The sequence below is a fragment of the Rhagoletis pomonella genome, unplaced genomic scaffold (assembly GCF_013731165.1).
Source record: "Rhagoletis pomonella isolate Grant_MI unplaced genomic scaffold, Rhpom_1.0 Rhpom_scaffold_00003, whole genome shotgun sequence".
In the NCBI taxonomy this organism is placed as follows: Eukaryota; Metazoa; Arthropoda; class Insecta; order Diptera; family Tephritidae; genus Rhagoletis; species Rhagoletis pomonella.
This window is the reverse complement of record NW_023458557.1, coordinates 88,213,280-88,232,643: the sequence shown is the minus strand read 5'-3', so window position 1 is coordinate 88,232,643 and position 19,364 is coordinate 88,213,280. Positions and strand designations below refer to the sequence as shown.

Below are 19,364 nucleotides of genomic sequence, written 5' to 3'. Positions count from 1 at the left end.
CTCTGTGAAAGTTATTACCAAACTAGGAACACAATGCAGACAGAACGTTACGGTTTTAGCCTGCACATTTAATTGTGCGTTAATCTGTTTACTGGGTGTGTGAAATAGCTAATGAGCTGGCCGAAATTAAGAACCTGGAAATTTCATGAAAAAAAAATCCTAACAGATTTGGACATAAAAAACCGATTTGAAAACCACGTCCATTGACATTTGAATTTCAAAGCGTATTGGAATTTGAGTTTAAGCCATATGAGGGCTTTAATGTCGGTATAAACAAGGAATTTATCTCTCCGAAGATAGGAATTCAACGCAGAATGGTTCTAACCTACTTGGCCCCGCGATGTACAAATAAGGTAGACTGGGTTCCCGGGCACAGAAATGCTCCGGGAAACAGCATTGTGAACGATCTGGAAAGGAAACGAACTAAGCTGTAGTCAATCAATTCTGCCCCAAGTGCCGGCAAGTCAAATATCTTCAAACCAATTTTGACTGAGATCTGTTTTCATTGAACAGGAGAGCTGGTTTTATCAACGGAAACTGTTCAGTGGGAATATATATGGAGAGCGTAAGGGCTTACGTTCATATGACTTCTATCGCAGTTGCAGGAAAAAGAAGGAGGTAAAGAGCATCTCTGCTGTGAATGGGAAAATAAATAAAAAGTAGATGGGGCACTTATCAGGTTACGCTTTCCAACTTTTTTTGTATTCTATGCTCTTTCTATATACTTTGAATCTACTACGCTACAAAACATATATTAAATGCATTTATGTATGGTATCGAATCAAAAAAAGTACCTTTAAAAATCGAGTTTTAAGACAAAGGACAAAAGAGATTAAAAAAAAAATAAATAAAGTCAAGGAACAGCATCTAGAGAAAATGGAAATAAAGTATGGATGGTCACCGTAGCCAAGCTAGAATCTCCGCATTTTCTATTGCAGCTCCTGGGCTCACCAAAAGCGGAAACATATGCAATAATGCAGAGAGTGGAATGTAAGGAACTTTTGGTCAAAGTTTCAGCAAATGTTTTTGTCTTTTTCTAGTGGCCGCGTACCATTCTAGAAAAAGGTGTTGAATTGGTGCCGCCACTGTATCGCAGAAATTTCATGACGCCGGGTTAACTCCTTAATGTGGGATCCCAAACTGCGATGGACTCTTAGTAGGTACAGGTACTGTGGTTTTAGATTCAAATTTAACTGTATGCCAAGATGTGAAGGCTTTTTATGTACATACAGTGGGCAGCAGAAATGAGTACATGGTAATTTCTGTCAAATATTTACAAAGTTTTTAAAGTTAAGATTTTGTTTTGTTTGTTTTTTTTTTTTGATAAAAATATGATACATGCTTTTAGCAAAACCATATAAATCAAACTTTCAAACTTTATACAGAGCTTAGAAAATTAAAAAAAAAAATTCATAAAAATTTTAAGCTTTTTATTTTTTTGAGTATGCCCATTAAATTTTAGTATAATAAAGTGTACGACTGCAATATCACGTTGATTTTTAGTGTTTTTTTTTGCTGGCGACTTTTGCGGGCTTTTTCACATAAAAAGTGCAAAAAGCGGCATTGATTTTTTTTAAATTTTCTTGGCAAACGGTTTGCGCATTTTCTTCCATAAGAAAAAATATTATAGATCAACGCTACCAAACTGCATATTTAAAAAATTCAAAAAAATCAGATTAAAAAAGTTAAAAATTTTAATGAAAATTTGTTAAATTTTTCTAAGCTCTGCATAAAATTTGAAAATTTGATTTATATAGTTTTGGTAAAAGCATGAATCATATTCTTATGAAAAAATAACAAAAAAATGTTAACTTTCTCCATATTCTCAACATTCTCAAACATGTACATATCGATCGCTAAGTAGAAGATGGACCTATGTATCTCGGCAAACAGTTCGAAAACGCCCTATCTCAGAAAATTTTTCAACAAAGCGCTACTTCGGAATTCTATTGAAAAACACTCTATCTCAGAATTTTGTTCAATAACGCCCTATCTCAGCTGGTGATTTAAAAGCGCCCTATCCCAGCTTATTTTCAATGTAGTTTCGTTTGAAGTAAGGCGTTTTTGAACCGAATTCTGACATAGGGCGTTCTTCAAACAAAATCTGACATAGGGTGTTTTTCAATAAAATTCTGAAGTAGGGCTTTCTTGAAAAGTTTTCTGAAGTAGGGCGTTTTCGAACTGCCTGCCGACATATGTGGGTCGATCTTACACTCAGCCATCGATAGATTCTTGTATGTTTATCTATTCAATCGCAAACAAACAATATTCGTACACTTTAAAGGCTAATCAATATTTTATTCGTTCAAGTCAAATGTGTGACATCAGAAATGATTCATAGTTTTCATAGTCACTAGCGTTACAGCTTTGAGCTCTCTAGTTGCCAATTCGCCATTGAAAACAAATATGCAGCGACAGCAAAAATGTTGCATTTGCATTCGATTGCTTTGACAAGGTTGAAAAGCTAAATATTTTTCTTCATTCTGCTCTGCAGAAGTGTTCCATGTGCCGACGACTGATGCACAAAGTACGTATATAAAATTCATGTGGATGCATAAATCGAGGGATGGATGTAAGCATAGTAATATTTGCATACACATTAGGGTGGTCCAAAAATTCATGTGAAAAAGTAAAGTCGGAATTTTTATGCTCTCACACACTAGCATTGTTCAATAACGAAAAAAATATACCCTTATTTTTTAATTTGAAATCAAAAAATATTTAGAGGTCGCTGAAAGCGCGCAAAGTTGAAAAAAAACCTTTCGTAAAAATGGCATAGAATTCTTGAAAATCAATTTTTTCGATCGGAAATCTTTGTTTCTCTATAGGAGATTCCCTGTAATAATACCCAATTAATTATTTTAGTTTTATAGGTCCGCCAAAACCCCCATAAAATGCCAGAAAATGCAATGGGGTGGGGAGGGGGGGGATAAAACATACATGGAAAACTTTGAGCGCTTTGAGCGAGCTCTAAATATTTTTTTGATTTCATAAGAAAAATCCTATGGGGTGAGAGCATTAAAATTCTCACTTTTCTTATTTGGGACCAGCCTAATATTCATACTGGATGAGAAAATGCAAAGCGACAAAGTGAGATTTTGCATGCGAACATATGTACATATGTACATTCATACAATAAAAAATCCGATAAATGCTTATAAGTAGTATGTACGTACATATTTGTTTGCATTACAGATTTCAATAGAAAATGCATATTTATTTAAGAGAATATACATTTTTTAACGGGTCTATATTCCTAATGGCGATGGTTGTTGTAACTAATCTTTTATATTTCTGCGATCTAAAAGCCATACTCTTACTTTTTGCCGATAACATCAAGGCAGCGATCCTTGAAAATTTCTAAATGTGCCTTAGTTAAATATCTTAAATGGTTAAATTTTCATACTGCTATATTTAATTTATTTCATGAACATAAAATTATTTCAGGGTGCTATTACTATTTTATAAAAATACTCACCTTCCCAAAGACAGCCGACCACTTCGGCCCTCAAGCAGACAGTGCGATCGTATTGACTATATGGATAAATGCGCACCTTAGAGGCGAAAATGGTCGGCTGCAAGACATTCTCCACTTCACTGTAGGTGTTAATGTTGCCTGGCAAGATCTGAAAGAGAGAAATAAAATATACATACATACATATTTAAGTTCTATTAAGTTAAGGAGTATGATCTTAAAAATATATTAAATAAGTAGACTAAGTTCTATCTACATAATCGGATAGTATACCAATACTTGTCATAGAACTCAATGAATGCTAGACCCAGGAAGCGTGGGTATAGTGTACGCTGCCTTTATGAGCCGAATATATCTATATATATGTAGATATATAGTACTTCGGAGGGGGTTAAGTCAGAATAAGTAGGAGGTGTGCATGCTAATGTACCAAGACCTAAGTTTTGCCAGTGTAGCGCGGTTTTCGAAGCAGTAGAAGTTCTTCCCAATGAAGGAAGCGAGACGTATTTGCCACAATAAGAAGAAACAGGCCGAAATACGTGACAGCGAAGAGCTTGAAAAGCTGACCGGCAGGAAAAACGTACGAAAATTTTACCATAGCGTTAGGCTACTTAGTGAAGTTTATAAAGACCGCGGCGAACTCCTGTAAGAACAACTACTGCGACCTGGTTATCGATGTCCAGAATATACTTGAATTATGGACGGAACACTTTTCCACCCTACTGAATGGCAGCAGCACTGAAAGTACCTCGTACATGCAGCATAGACCAGGTATTCACCTTACGACATATCTTGGAAAAGACTGGAGGGAAAAGGACGAGGGAACACCGAGATTGAATGATACCAAAGGCGACTCTTGAAGATTTAGTGTTCATATCAATCATCGTGAGTATTTAAGCTCAGTGCATTGCAAAGCAAAACAGCGACACACTTCATACGCACACTCGTTGAACTTATACAAAAAGTGTTTATTTTTCGAAGGTCGATCAGTATGAAATAAGATAAACATCAGTTTACATGTGCCAAAAGGAATCAAAAAAAAACTAAAAACTAAATCTAAAGTCATATACATATGTATATATGTATGTATGCATTTTTAATTTCCAATTGCTGGGTGTAGCTCTCATAATTTTTCCCGCGACACCTACACAATTTGCACTGCACGCATGGCAAAAAATGCCAAAGATTAAATGGGTAAGTAAGTAAATAAATTAAATAAGAAAACGAAAATATTGTTGTTACAGGCGGAACAAGAATTCAACAGCACAAAGCGAGGAATCAAAGAAAGCCGGACTACATGAGCCAGCAAAGCCGTGGTGTCCGACCAGCCAGCCAGCGAGCGCTAGGTACTGGCAGATGGTATAGGCATGCGATTGTTATCCAAGTGATTAATGTGTGAATATGGGCGCGCGAATGTGCGATTATCATAGCTTCGAATAATAATATGGCCTAGAGCTAAAACAATAACCAAGGCGGGCGAGGTATAAAGCAAATATGTATGTACATACACATATCTTAGTAGTAATAACAAGAAGAGGTGTTGGAGCTGGGATAAAAATGAATGTAGTAGGTGGAACAAACAAAGTGTGGGAGACACTTTTTTTTTAATGGCAAACGTGAACAATGCAACTAACATTGTGGCTATGTTTAAAGCTAGGATGAAGGTGTTTGGTTACATATTAAGATTTATGGAAACGTACCTATACACAGACATTTTTAAAAGTAAATGAGTATGCATACACTGTGTACATGCACATTTGTAACTGTAGCGCGTTGTGCAAAGAATAATATACCACTGTATACTAGGGTGGTCGATTATTCGCCTTTTTCAAAAACCCGGTTTCGAGTTATTCCTGATTTTGAAATTAAGAAAAAACCGGTTCCTGATTTCGAAATTAAGAAAAAAACAGATGCGCCGCACAGTGCTTTGGAAAACTACTTTTACTGTGTTACAAAGAAATTGTCGAAAATTCAGTTTTTAGTGTAACTTAATAGTTTTGTTTACTACTATACGTACAAAAAACAGAAATAATTTTTCGTAAATGTTTTTTATGTAAAATTGGTTTGTGCTATCGAACATTTTTGAGATGTTTTTATTGGAATTCCTAAAAATTTCTAAATTTTGGTAGAGTGAAATAAAAACAAAAATTTAAAAGTGCCTAATTGTTTATGTTTTTTTTTTGGTACGTTTTAAAGTGCTTTAATAGAATCTGTGAAGAAATTTTAGATTATTCTGCCGGAACGGTTAAAATTTGATGAATTTTTTAAGCCCTATTTCTTAAGTATTTGTCAGAAAAGGTTACAAAGAGCTAAGTTTATGGTATTGCCAAAATTGCAACAGATTAAGGTATTGAACTTTTTTTTATACTTTAAAAATCGAGCCTAGTTTTGATGTAGTGTGTGTATAATTTTTATTAAATAGCGACAAAAGATAATTAAAAAATTAGAAGTAATAACTGTTTTTTTTGGCGGAAACCTTAAATTTTGAAAAATTTTGACAAAATTAAAAACATATATAAAAAAAAGTTCGCCAACTTTTATTTTTCATTTAAATATTTCGTTAAGAGACTTAACAATTAGTAGGAAAAAAGTTTAAAATTCTCTTCCGGAAATTGGAAACCAAGAATTTTTTTAAAACATATAATTTTTTTAATTTTACCAAAGACATAAATATTAACTAATATATAAAAATTTCGTGTCACAAAAAAAAAATTAAGACAAAATTACGACGGGGATTGATTGAAGTCTTATTGAGAGTCTTATTAAAAGTTTTATCCTGCGGTTTTCGGTTAATGTTAGAATGTTTAAGGAGCTGCTAAATATTACTAGAAACTCATATTTAATTCAATATGGCTATATTACATACCAATAGGTTTTAGTAATTACATGGATGTGAGGTTTTGGAACACTTCAACTTGTCAATAGGTTATAAAAAAATTAAAAAATATTTTAAGCAATTTTTTATTACTATTTTATTGTATTGTGTTTGTCCGAAGAAGCCTTAGAAGCCAGTCATAAAAATATAAGGAATATGCGATTTTCCCATACAAAAAAAACGACGAGAGATTTAATGGCTAATTTGTTATTAATGGCGGATTCGGAACTATCATCACTTAGATCTACAAAAAAAATAAAAAATAAATATGAAGTAAATGAAATATATATTTTAAAAGATAACATTATAGATTACATTTGAAATCTCATCAATTGAGCAAATTTAGAAACATTTATTTTTTATTTTTTATAAAATATTAAATTATAATTTTTTTTTCAATAAATGAAATTCATAAGGGAGGTAGTCATTTCCTGATACTAAATAAAACAAAATTTACCATAGAGTTAAAAAGTATAGTTTTATAAGCTATTATTAGTCCTAAGTACACTCCGATCACAAATAAGGCTAAAATCTCGTTTTTGAAAAAAAAAAAATATATATGGGATGTACCGAACAAAACGAAATTCCACAGAGCTTAAGCACACAAATCCACAGACAGCTACCAATTTTCGATTTATTCTGTTTATAATTGTTGCTAAAATTAAACCTTTAAAATTAAGGTAGTCATGTCCTTGAACCGATTTCGCCAAAACTTCGATTTTTTTTTTTAATTTACATATTTTAATTTTGCGGATTCACTGTATGGGGGCGAAGCACTGTGCGCCGGTTGTATTTTACATTGTTTTCATACGGAAAATACTTTTGTTGGTATGAAGTCATGACCAAAAATTTACAATAAAGATAGCTTTTATTTAGAAAAGAGCAAAGCTAAATAAGTACAAAGTTGGTTTTTAGATTCAAAAGATTCACGTTTGGCCTTATTTTAAGTTTTTTAATATTTTATTGCATTCTTCCGTACTTTATTCGGTTTTGGGTAGTGCTATCGTCGCCATTGCCGCGTACTTGGAGGTGCCTACTGCTGCTCGGCAGGTCCATGATTCGGCATACAATGGCAAACCTCCGAGTGCATTTCTGCTATAAAAAAGTTTCTTCGAAGGTGGCGTAAAAGTGTAGATCTCTCCATTTTTTGTAACAACATCAAGAGGAAGAACACGAATTGGAAAAGAAGCTCGGCCAAATACCAAGAAAACGTTTAAGCGCAAAACATTCATTTATTGGAATCAAATCTGATACGGTTATCGTCTTATGATTCTGGCCAACCTCAGGTATAACCTAGGATATAATTTTAAAACTATTTAGGGGTTTCCGGTAATTAGAAAAAGCCTTGAAAACTCTGAAAAACTCGAAGATTTGTATGAAATTAAAAAATACCGGTTTGTTGGAAAACAAAATCCGGTTTTTCGAGAAATTAAGATTTCAAAAACGCACCTATAGATATCGGTTTGGAAAAACCGAATCAATCACCCCAGTATTAAGAGATGCCTAAATACTAATGTAGGGTATTTAAGAACTAGGGTATTTAAGAATTGTGGAATCTGCTATCTATACATAACTAGTATAAAGGAAAGCCCAGATTCTTTAACATACTAATCTCAAAAAAAAAAAAACAACTGCACGGATTTGAACGAGATTTTCTCTAATGTATTCGGCATCGATAGCAGAGTGAACTTTAATATTTCTAAATTCTATAGGGTTATCACCTGTCTAGAAAAATTAAAAAAATCGCACCGTTCGCTGGATTATAAAAAATGAGTTGTCAAAAGAAAGGGATTGGCCTCTAGATAAGCACTAATGTTTTATTTTATTTTTTTTAATAAGGTTGCCACCTGTTAAGAAAATTACTATATACAATCTTAATAAGCTGATAAGGTATCAGTTTTGCACCGTCACTGTCAAATGAATAGACTTGGCCTCTAGATGTTTAATAACGCATTATTTTTTTTGAGTAGGGTTGCCACCTGTTTAAAAATTATAAGATCTTCACCGGTCGTCAGAAGAAAAAAATGAGGTTCCAAGTAAAATCTCTGGATGTGCAACAAGCGTTTACTTTTTTTTAGTGGGCTTGCCATCTATTTAAAAATTACTAGGTATGTACCTTAAATAAGATGCGTGAAGGCATTTTTGTTAATTATATCAGATTTGCACAGTTCATTCAATTTAAAAAAAAACGAGGTATGAAAGGCAAGGCCTTGGCCTTCATATATGCAATAAGGTTCAATTTTTTCGAAGAGGGCTGCCATCTGTACGAAAAATTATAAGATATGGGCTGTTTGTTGCGCTAAAAAATGCGTTGTCAAATGAAAGCGTCTGGCCTCCAGATGTGCAATAATTTTAATTTTTGTTTTAATAGGGCTGTCGCCTGTCTAAAAAATTGTAAACTCAACACGGTTCGTTGCCTTAAAAACGTAAGGTGGTAAGGAATTATTTATGTGATGCAAAAAACTAAATACTTACACAAGTACTTAAGATGTTTAGGGTATGCTAAATACAACCAAGGTATTTAGTAGACTTCCAAATTCGAAATGGTTCAGAAAAAGAAAAAAATGCGTAAAATTCACTGTGCCAATACTTAGGTTCGTCACTGTATGTCTATATATACTTTTCTCTTTTACCCACCTCTTTGCCTTGTATGGTCTTCCAGCGTAGCCATTTCTCAAATCCAGGACGCCAATACTCCAGCACATAGGCCTCTGTATACTCTTGACCTTGACCTTTGCCAAAACGACCTTGGGTGCGTATCGCAGTAATGACATACACCTGTAGCAAGTCAATTTGTAAATACTCTTTGAGGCCACGCGATACCATGTGTTTTGGACACCAAGCACCGCCATTATTGTCGACCTTCAATCTGAAAGATAAGAAAATATGAAAACAAAATTAATATTAGTCCGTAAAAGTGGGTAAATGTGTAGCGAGCTACAGCCACACATACATATATATTATAAAATATTAATTATGCAAAGTAATAAGTAGTTCATTTGCAGCATAAGTTCAATTAAAAATTCATATAGCAACATACGCTTCAATGGAGCAGCAATGGCTGGCACACCTGCCTCGGTAATTATGAATATATTTTTAAGTTTGTATATGCTGCTATGATTAATCGTTTTTTTTTTTTTGTGAATTCATTATTAAGGTAATTTATTTGTAATTGATACCCCACTACTTTGCGATTAATTTTATTAAAATAAAAATAAATAATACATATATGTAGTTTACTTTTTTTCAGATTTATCGCAGTAGCTTATCGATAGCTGCTGTAATTAATACCTTTTTTGGCTTCATTTACATACAAAAATTAAAATGTAAATAATGAATCCAAACAACTAATTGCAATCGCATTTAATTTAAGCACTCATTAAAGTGCGATTACCGCCGCTGATAATTTAACTTTGTGGAACAGCCAGTAGCGGACAACAGCACTACATACACAAAGCACGAGCGAGAAAATTTATAAAACCAACAGCGAAAATATGAGTTGGCACGTGTTAACGGTAATTATAGGATTTTAGTATGCATAAATGCACAAAGACTTTTGTTTTCAGAATATTTAAAATTAAATCTATGCTACTAAATATTAAGGATTAACCTTAATTACTTCAAAGTTAGATATTTAATGTATTATACTACATAAATGAAAATGTTTAAATTTGCTGACATATAATTTATATAAAAACTGTACTAAAAATTTAGCGCAGTTGACATTAAGACTCCGCGCACAAAAATGCGAGTTAGGCTGGTCATAAAATTTAATATATTTTGATCATTTTTAGCAAAATCGAATTTCTCTGAAAATATTAAATTATGTTTCTCCCAACTTTGCATATATGTATGTATGTTAGACTGCATTACCAATAAAAGAAGTAGTTTTTCCGCCGGGATTACAAAATCTATTATATTTTAAAACTTCCGCCAAAATATTTCGGAAATATATTAAGGTTTACGTGAGCTGGACCGATTTTAAAATACCTCCGAAAATGGAGTTTTTATGAATAAAAATATTTTCTAAAAGGATTTTTGGAAAAAGATCCCCTCAGATAAGAAAGCAGTTTAAACTTAAAAAAACCCATACAAAAATATTTAAAAATTTTCTCAACGAAAAAAAATTTCAACGGAATCATAATAATGAGATTTTTTTTGCGTTTTTCAAAGATTTATTTAAGATTTAAACTTGAATAATTGGTCCAAAACTATACCGATATAGACTTGTGAGGTATCAGTGGAAAGGTATTTTCTCACCATTTTTACTTCTTTGCAAAAAAACTCATTCACATCCCAATGGTTTCTTTATCAAATACCAACACATCATAATTCAACGTGGAATGAGGCTCGTTTGTATTACCTTTCTTCTCTTTCAAGCTTTGAATGCGCTTATTTGCAAAGAAATGATAAGGGTGAGCAAATTCCTTTCCAATCATACCTCATAAGTCTGAATCGGTAAAGCTTATTCTGAGTTGTTCAAGTTTATCTTAAACCAGACTTTGAAAAAATTTAAGAACAACATGAAAAATCTCATTATTATGATTCCGTTGAAATTTGTTTTGTATATTTATATTCAAATTTTTTAAGCTGAAACTAGTTTGTCAGCTGAGGTTATGTTTTGCAAAACATATTTAAAAAAACTGTTTTTATGGACAAAAAACTCACTTTTTGAAAATATTTTCAAATCGGTCCAGCTCACGTAAATGTTTGTATTTTTCCGAAATGTTTTGGTGCAGGTCTTAAAATAGAATAGATTTTATGATTTCAGTGGAAGAATAGTATAAATATATATTTTTTTTTTTTTATGGGGAGTGCTGCAGTCTAATGCACGTATTATATACTTTTCATTGGATTAACTTCTTGCGATTCAGGCCGTATCCAATAGAGCAGCCCAGTCCTTTTTTTTTCTGTGCCAACTAACGCCAATTGGAAATGCCATGTGAAGCCAAGTCCTTTTCTTCACTGTATGGTTTTACATTGTAGCCGGTCATTGAACTAAAATGTTTGCTCTAAGTACTTTTGAGTACAAGTAGAATCGAGTGTTTTCTAGCGATTCTTTGAGTAGCATCATGTATTATCTTCGACACTTTCAATGAGTATAGGCAAAAGCACAATGGGGTTTTCAACCAAGTTATGGTTTAATTTTTTCATGGTCAATAAGCCGATCGTTAGAAATGTGATTTAAGTTGATCATTTGAGAACAAGTTCGTTTGTCTGGCTGTAGCTGTCAGCGCGATAGATAATTTTTTTTTTATCTTTCTCTGTTTTGGTTGTTCCTAATTACGAAAAAGCCTCTGTGAAGTACAGAACCAAATCAAGCGACGAAGAAAATTGATTCAAGTAGAGATGTTTGCTGTCGTTTGCTAATCCCGTTAGAGGCAACATGTTAAAATGATAATAAAATTTTTTATTTTGTATCACCGAATTATGAAAAAACATCTGTGAAGTGCAGAACATAAACGTATTTAAACGAAAAATCGCCAACCAAAAGCTCGGTTATTGTAAACAAAATTGTGGTTAAGATTACCAAGTATTGTTGAAAATATCAACCAAAAATCACATTGATTCTTTCCTTAAGAATAACCCTGGAAAAATTGTTTTTTTTTTTAATTCTGATTTTTATATTTAACGAATGGTACATTGTACTGTAAAGGTCTTGGAGTATTTTTGTAGAGAATCGAACGCAAGAATGCTGAATTCGACTTTGACCTCGAATAACTTTTGATTGAGTTGACTTATCGCAAAATAAAATATAATATCATTCATTAAATATAAAAATCAAAATTAAAAAAAAAAAAAAATTTTCCTGGGATATTCTTATGGGAAATCGATAAGTGTGATACGGATATTTTTAATATTAATTTTAAGGGTTCATATTTTCTGAGACTTATTTTGACGTCTAAACGAAAGCTTCGAGCATGGTTTCGAGGAAAAAAGACAAGTTTTTTTTTCTGAATCACCCGAATATGTATATATGTAAAACAGAGCGCATAAGGATAATGTAGGTCATGGTAGTGACGTGGCGATTGGCAAGGCGTGAAAATGTAGACAAACAAATAAAAAAAAATATATATGCTACACTTGCAATAATACTATAACAGTTCGAGTATGCATGCATATGTACGTACGTAGGTGCAAATGGAACTCAATACGCATGAGAAAATATCTTAAAAATCGTATGTATACACAAAGTACATTCAACAAGAAAATAAAACTGTTTTAAAAAATCCATAAAGTTTTTCAATAATAAGTTATTTAGTGCGCAACTGTATAGTTAGAACGGAAACTGATGCTTCATTCAAACAACATATCGAGCCCTAACCGCAAAAATAACGTACGCGTCATTTTTTTCAAAATTTTCTTTTTGATGCAGAAATATTCCTATATTCTCGATGCATTTCTGCATCAAAAAGAAAATTTTGAAAAAAATGTCGCTTACGTTATTTTGGCGGTTAGGGCTCGATATTGTCGCCGCCGCACACTGTGCCCTTTTTCTATTTTAGCGTGCCAAATTCCAAAATAAAATGGTTTCAGATGGCCGTGATTTTTGGCATTCTGGCTACTAAGTCCATCTAATAAATTCATAAGAAAGCAAGTAAGAAAGTCTAAGTTCGGGCGGAGCCGAACATTAAATACCCGGCGCAAGTATTAAATATATGTTTTCCACCTTTCCGAAAGCTACCGCTACATGATAAGCCGGGGTGTATAGATTTTAAGTAAATTAGCGTCCTTAAATTTCGAAATATTGAAATTTCAAGCATATCTGAAATTTACCGTTATATGAAATGCGGCCTCAATTTTAGTCCGATTTCAACAATTTTCAACGGTTTGCTTTTATGTGGCAAGCACAATAACCATACCGAGCTTGGTCCAAATTGCTGGAACGGTTAGCGAGATACATATATGTGATCCCAAGTGGGCGGTGCTACGCCCATTTTCCAAAATTTTGTCATAAACGTATTTCTTGGTAAAGAATTGTTGCAATCATCAATTTTGAATAAATTAGCTTCAATATTTACTGATTTATCGAAGATTTTGTATTTCTCGAAATTACCGTTATATGGGATGTGGGCGGTTACCAAGATATACACATGTAACCATAAGTGGGCGTGGCTACGCCCATTTGCCAAAATTTTTTAATATTCTTATTTTTCGTCTAAAACTCATTACAAATATCAATTTTTAGTGAATTATCTTCAGTAGTTACTAAAATATCGCAGTTTTCGTATTTCTTAAAATTACCGTTATATGGGAGGTAGGCGTGGTTATTATCCGATTTCGCCCATTTTCAATACCATCCGTCCCACGCCCAAAAGAAGTTCACGTACCAAGTTTCGTTAAGATATCTCAATTTTTACTTGAGTTATCGTGTGCACAGACGGACGGACGGACGGACGGACGAACGGACGGACAGACAGTCACCGCTTAATCGATTTCTCTTTTCATTCTGATCATTTATGTATACATTTGTCTATATCTATCTCGATTCGTTTTGCCTGTTACAAACAACCGTTATGTGAACAAAGTTATAATACCCTTGTGCACAAGTGCGCTCGGGTATAAAAACAATGTGACGCGTAAAAATATAATTTTTTTAGGGTGAAGTTTTTCGCATATTCTAAAGTGGCAGTACTTTTTTTTGCGAAGTTTTTTTAAAATAATTCTTTATGCGTGGTTTAGTTTCAATATCTTCTAATTTCTTTGCTAAGTTTCCAAGCTGTAGTAAAGATTGATAATTTTCTATATATTAAAAAAAAATAAAAAATTAAAAATAAATAAAAATAAGTAATTGTGAAAATATTAAGATGTTTACTGGAGCAAATCTTTCGAATCTAACTTCATCTAATCTGGTGTTTATATGCAAACTAATAAGAAATATTTCTACTTTTAGATTTTATAAGCACATTTTGCACATGTCTGCACAATTTTTAGATTTTTATTAATAAATATGGCAGTCATCCGAAGCGCACTTTTTGACGAGTGGCTTAAAGGCAAAAAAGATGATAATAATGGTGCTGTAATGAAACATATTTTGGATAAGCGGGGAAGGGGACATTGACCATGAAAGACCGAAAGAGTATATCCAACTGGTTGTCGCAAAGTGTGGATTTATCCGAATTTTTTCTTGACGTAACACCGTGTATTGACGTAACATCAATATCATAGGTACATCCATTTAATAGTTACGACTTTTAGTACGCTAAAATTGAAAAAAGGCACACTGTGAAATCCAATTTTCGTAACTGTTGCTTAAAATGACGTAATAAACTATGGATTTAGAAAAATATTCGAATTTTCCAACTTAGGACAGCAATAAGATATTTGTGGGCTATTAAAATCAAAAATTTAAATAATCACAATCATTCAGGATTTCAGTTGGATGTAAAATAAACTGCATACATATATGTGTGTGTGTATTTAATAAAATGAAATCTCCTTTAAAATAAGGAGCTAGTAAGAAAATCGAGCCCTCCATTAGTGCATCTGCTGTTACAGTATATATTGCAATTGCATACTTTTAGGTGCACAACCACTACTAGTCGGGTTTCTTCCGCTTCACACGGAAACTGCAATGCGTTAACATTCCAGTTACTATCGTTTGATAAAAATAAAATGATGATGAGTAAATTTGTTGGAAAACTTGTATGGTTATGATTATATCTACACGCATTCATGCATACCTTCATATGTATTCACATGTACGCATGCATATGTGGCCACAGCTGGGTTGCTGCGCCTTGAAATTAGCTTCGTTTCGCATTGCTCCATATACTCCATATTGCATACTTTGAGGTGATAAAAATAAATACACAAATATAAGCAGAGAACAGAATGGCGGTGAATAGCCGCAACACTAATGAACAGTTAGAAGAGTTTGTGCCACATTTGCGCATATGTACTCGTATGTATGTAGCTGTGTGAGTTGGTATTGCACAGGTAAATGTGGGAAAGTAAACCAAATTAGAGGGAACATTTGCAAGCTAAGCAAAAAATAGAAAACCGAAATTGTACATATACTCATATGTACATACATACATCCATTGAGAGGAGGGAAAATGGTTGTAATATGATATTAGATGTGTTTTGCAAAATCAAGCTAACAAGCAAGAATTCAAAATACCGGAAAATACATACGAAAATGCAGCGAACGGATATAGTAAAATGAGAAGCTGCAAGCTGCATTTGATTACGGGGTGCCGAGTATGCTTTGGTAATTTGAGTGAAATATGTAGTGCTATGCTTATGGTAGGGTGCAAATGGTTTTTTTTTTTTTTATAACTTGCTGGACTTGAAATGAACCTGATTTTGGAAACGGACGGAATTGAGGGGGGTGATAATAAAGTCAGAAAAGAAAATAAAAAAGTAACATAGTTAAAGAGACTGATAGATGAAAAAATATATAAAGAGACGGAGGATTGCGATAAAGAGAGACAGAGAGGCAGGAATAGGTAAAAATTTTAAAACATTTAGATACAAGGTTGAAGTAAAACGACGGCGAAAAAGGACAAATAAGAGCGAGATGGAAATATTATTAGTGAGGTTGAGATAAATAGAAAAATAGAGACAGAGAGGATACTTGAAAATGTGTCAGAATTTAAGCTAGAGTAGATAATATAGGAGTTGGAGTGGACTTGGTATGGTGTCGAAAAAATTCTGAAATGAAAACTAAATTACTAAGAAACTTCGAAAAGCCCAGAATCCCAAAAAGTTCATAAAAATCCTGAAACATGTCAAAAAATATGACCTGGAACCCTAAAAAGTTCCAGAAATCTCAAAGAACCATGAAAGGTCTGGAAAAAATGCCTACAAATTACACTGGATCACAAATTTTTATTTATTTTTTTATTCTACGGACTATCCTAATCCTAGTAGAATTGCTCGGTGAATGTGAAAATCAAGTTGATTTTTTTTTTCTAGGGTTATGTTTTCGACGTACTTGCAATTAACCGTTATCCAGCTTTATAATAGGTGGTCCCACTTAATCACGTATATCTTACGAATAAATTATCCAATTTTAATACGAAATACTGAAAGCGAAAGTTAACGCATTTCTCCTAAACCACGCGTACGTATTTTTTTTAGATATGCCGGTTTCTGAGAAATTAATTAATCATCCCGGACTTTTCGATGAAGAAATTTAAAAAAAAATAAATTAATATTTCGTAACGATTTTTTTGCAATTTTTATTTTGTATGAAAGCTTGTTCCTTTACAAAAAACAGAGCCGACGGATACATGGATGGATGTGCAACGATTTTGTGGATGAAATACGAGTATGAGTAACTTTCTTTCCTGCTCATTTTTCACACAAAAATCTTTCTTTATTAACCGACTTTACAAAAAGGAGAAGGTTATCAATTCATCGGAATATTTTTTTTTTGTATGTATGTTACCGCATAATGCTGGACCATGTTAACCGATTTCTATAATTCTTGTTTTAAAGGAAAGGTGTTACCTCACAGGTGGTTATATACTAATGTGGTTTAAATCCGATGATTTGATCGTGAATAAATTAACGATAATCTTAATGAGAATCGAAGTCGGTTTTGTTTTTTGCTTAAAAATTACTGGTTTTGTAACAGAACAGGCTTTAACACAAATGTAAATGATTGATATAGATTCTGTTATTTTTTTAAGTTTTTTTTGAAATGGATGAGAATTTCTAATATCGGCCTATCGAAAAGTAATGCACGGATGGTTTATTGAAAATATTATCAGCTTTCATTTGTTTAAGTGGTTCGTAAGATATACGTGATTAAGTGGAACCAATTTTTTTTTCTAAAGCTACACACAGCTATACACAGAAAAAAAATATGAACTCGATTTTCGGAATCACCGAGCAATTCAGCCTAAGAATTGGTATTTGTGTTGGTTGAATCCCGTTCCCGAAACATACAGTAGACTAAAATGCCAAATCTCAAAAAAAAAATCAAATCTGGGAAACACTTGAAAAATCTCAAAGAAGCCCGAAAAATCATCCTTTTAAGGCAAGCTTTAAAAACAATTAAGAAATTAAAAATTAAGATTGAAATGTACTTTGTGGCATACGAAAGTTCCCGACGGGTCCGAAAAAAGTACTTAAAAAAAGGATCAGTCCCGCACCTGCGTCTTGACCAGCGGCCTGTGTTGGAGCCACAGCCACTAAACTTAAACGTAGAATACGTGATAATAAAAAGAGGATATTCAGGTTAATACTGTACATTCCTTTTGATTTTATTATAATTATAATTGATTGGCGCTTACACATATGTTAGTGTTTGGCCGAGCTTCTCCTCCGACTTGTGACGTGCGCCTTGATGTTGTCACACAAAGCGGATGGACCTACAGTTTCACGCCGACTCCGAACGGCGATTGTATTTTTATGAGAAGCTGGTTTTCATGGCAGAAATACACTCGGCGGTTTGCCATTGCCTGCCGAGGGACGACCGCTGTTAAGAAAAAAACTTTTTTCTAAATTTTTTTTTTTGCGATGTTGCTTTGACCAGGGCTTGAATCCAGGTGCTGATGAGTGAAAGCGCGCACTGCTTACCACTACACCACAGCGGCCGATGTGATTTCATTAGATTGAATTTTATACCCATTTCAAGGGCTACCCATCTTTTAAACAGGTGGCAGCCCTTTTTAATATTCTTAATGTTCAAGCTAAACATTTCCTAATACACTTTCGTTTGACACCCATATTTTGATATTTCATACAGTTACTTCTGTATAATTTAAATAGGTTCAGCTTTTTTCAAGTGGTGGCAATCTTCTTCAAATTACTTTTGAACTAAAACGGCTGATACCCGTATTGTTATGCATACCTACATTATCTGATTCCCTTAATTCAAGATAAAATTTAAAACAAGTGGCAACCCTCCTACAAATAAAATATCTTCAAAGCGGTTTCGATTGATATCCATATTGAAGTAATTATTACATTGAATTTAACTTTATAAACAGATGGCAACTCTCTTTTAAATATTTTCAAACCACAACCTCTTTCGTCTGACACTCATATCACGATACATATTTAAATTTTCTAATCGCCTTAATTTCAGTTTGAACTTGATTTTGTTAGCGGTTGGTAACGCTGCTACAAGCAGTTTAGAATTAAAGTTCCTTCAAGGCCATTTTCGTTGATATTCGTATCATAGTAACTCGTTTAACCTATTGCATATATTGAATTTAACTTTGCAAACAGGTGGCAACCCTGTATAAAATAATTTCAAAATAAAACCTCTTTAATCCTTTTCTATCTGACACACGTTATTGCAATACATATTTAAATCATCTAATTCTCTTAAATAAAGCATTCAAAACAAGTGGCAACTCTCCCACATGTATTTGAAAGCTATTTTCAGCTTTGTGAAAATTTTTATTTAATTTTATTGATAAAATAAATTAACTATTGCAATATATTTAGGCAACGAGGTTATGTTTGATTGTAAATTAAATTTCCTGGAGAAAGTCCATTCCTTACATGCTTTCTAAATACCTTTGAAAATGTATTAACTAACGCCAATATTCTTAAAATAAAGAATGCTTCATACTTACATTGAAAATTTGTTTGAAAATCTCATTTTATAAAACACTTTAAATCTATTTTATTATTTATGAATGAGGCCATACGAGTTTTGATTGGGGGTAACAACACAAAAATACTTTTAAGATGCAGTGAAGCATTTGCTAGTTTCTAAAAAATTGTTGTAGTTGACAATTTTCCAGTATTCAGGAATAAAATCAATCTTTCCAATGGCCCTAAAAAAACACAACATTTCCAAAATCACATTCACAGTTTTATTTGAAATCGACTTAAAAATCACCACGTAATTTTTCCCCTTTAATTACCATTATTAAAATAATTTCACACTCTGCAACAGGAAAGGCGATCCGGAAAACTAAGAAGTTTGATATACTTCTTCAGCTTTTTTTTATTTCACAAAAAGTCTTCTTTCGAAAGTAACAAAAAATAAATATTATTCATGTAAATGTATGTGCTCATGTTACTATTATGGTATACTGTTTTTTA

General features: G+C 33.0%; 1 protein-coding gene across 1 annotated transcript in view; it reads right to left on the bottom strand.

The window, feature by feature from the left end:
- Positions 1–19,364, bottom strand: part of LOC118735729 (discoidin domain-containing receptor 2) — a 532,634-nt gene that overhangs the window by 278,393 nt on the left and 234,877 nt on the right. The window contains exons 6-7 of the mRNA XM_036465663.1: positions 8,988–9,219; positions 3,479–3,626 (exon numbers count right to left, since the gene is read on the bottom strand). Of these exons, the coding sequence (XP_036321556.1) occupies positions 3,479–3,626; positions 8,988–9,219 (380 nt within the window). The remainder of the gene's footprint in view (positions 1–3,478; positions 3,627–8,987; positions 9,220–19,364) is intronic.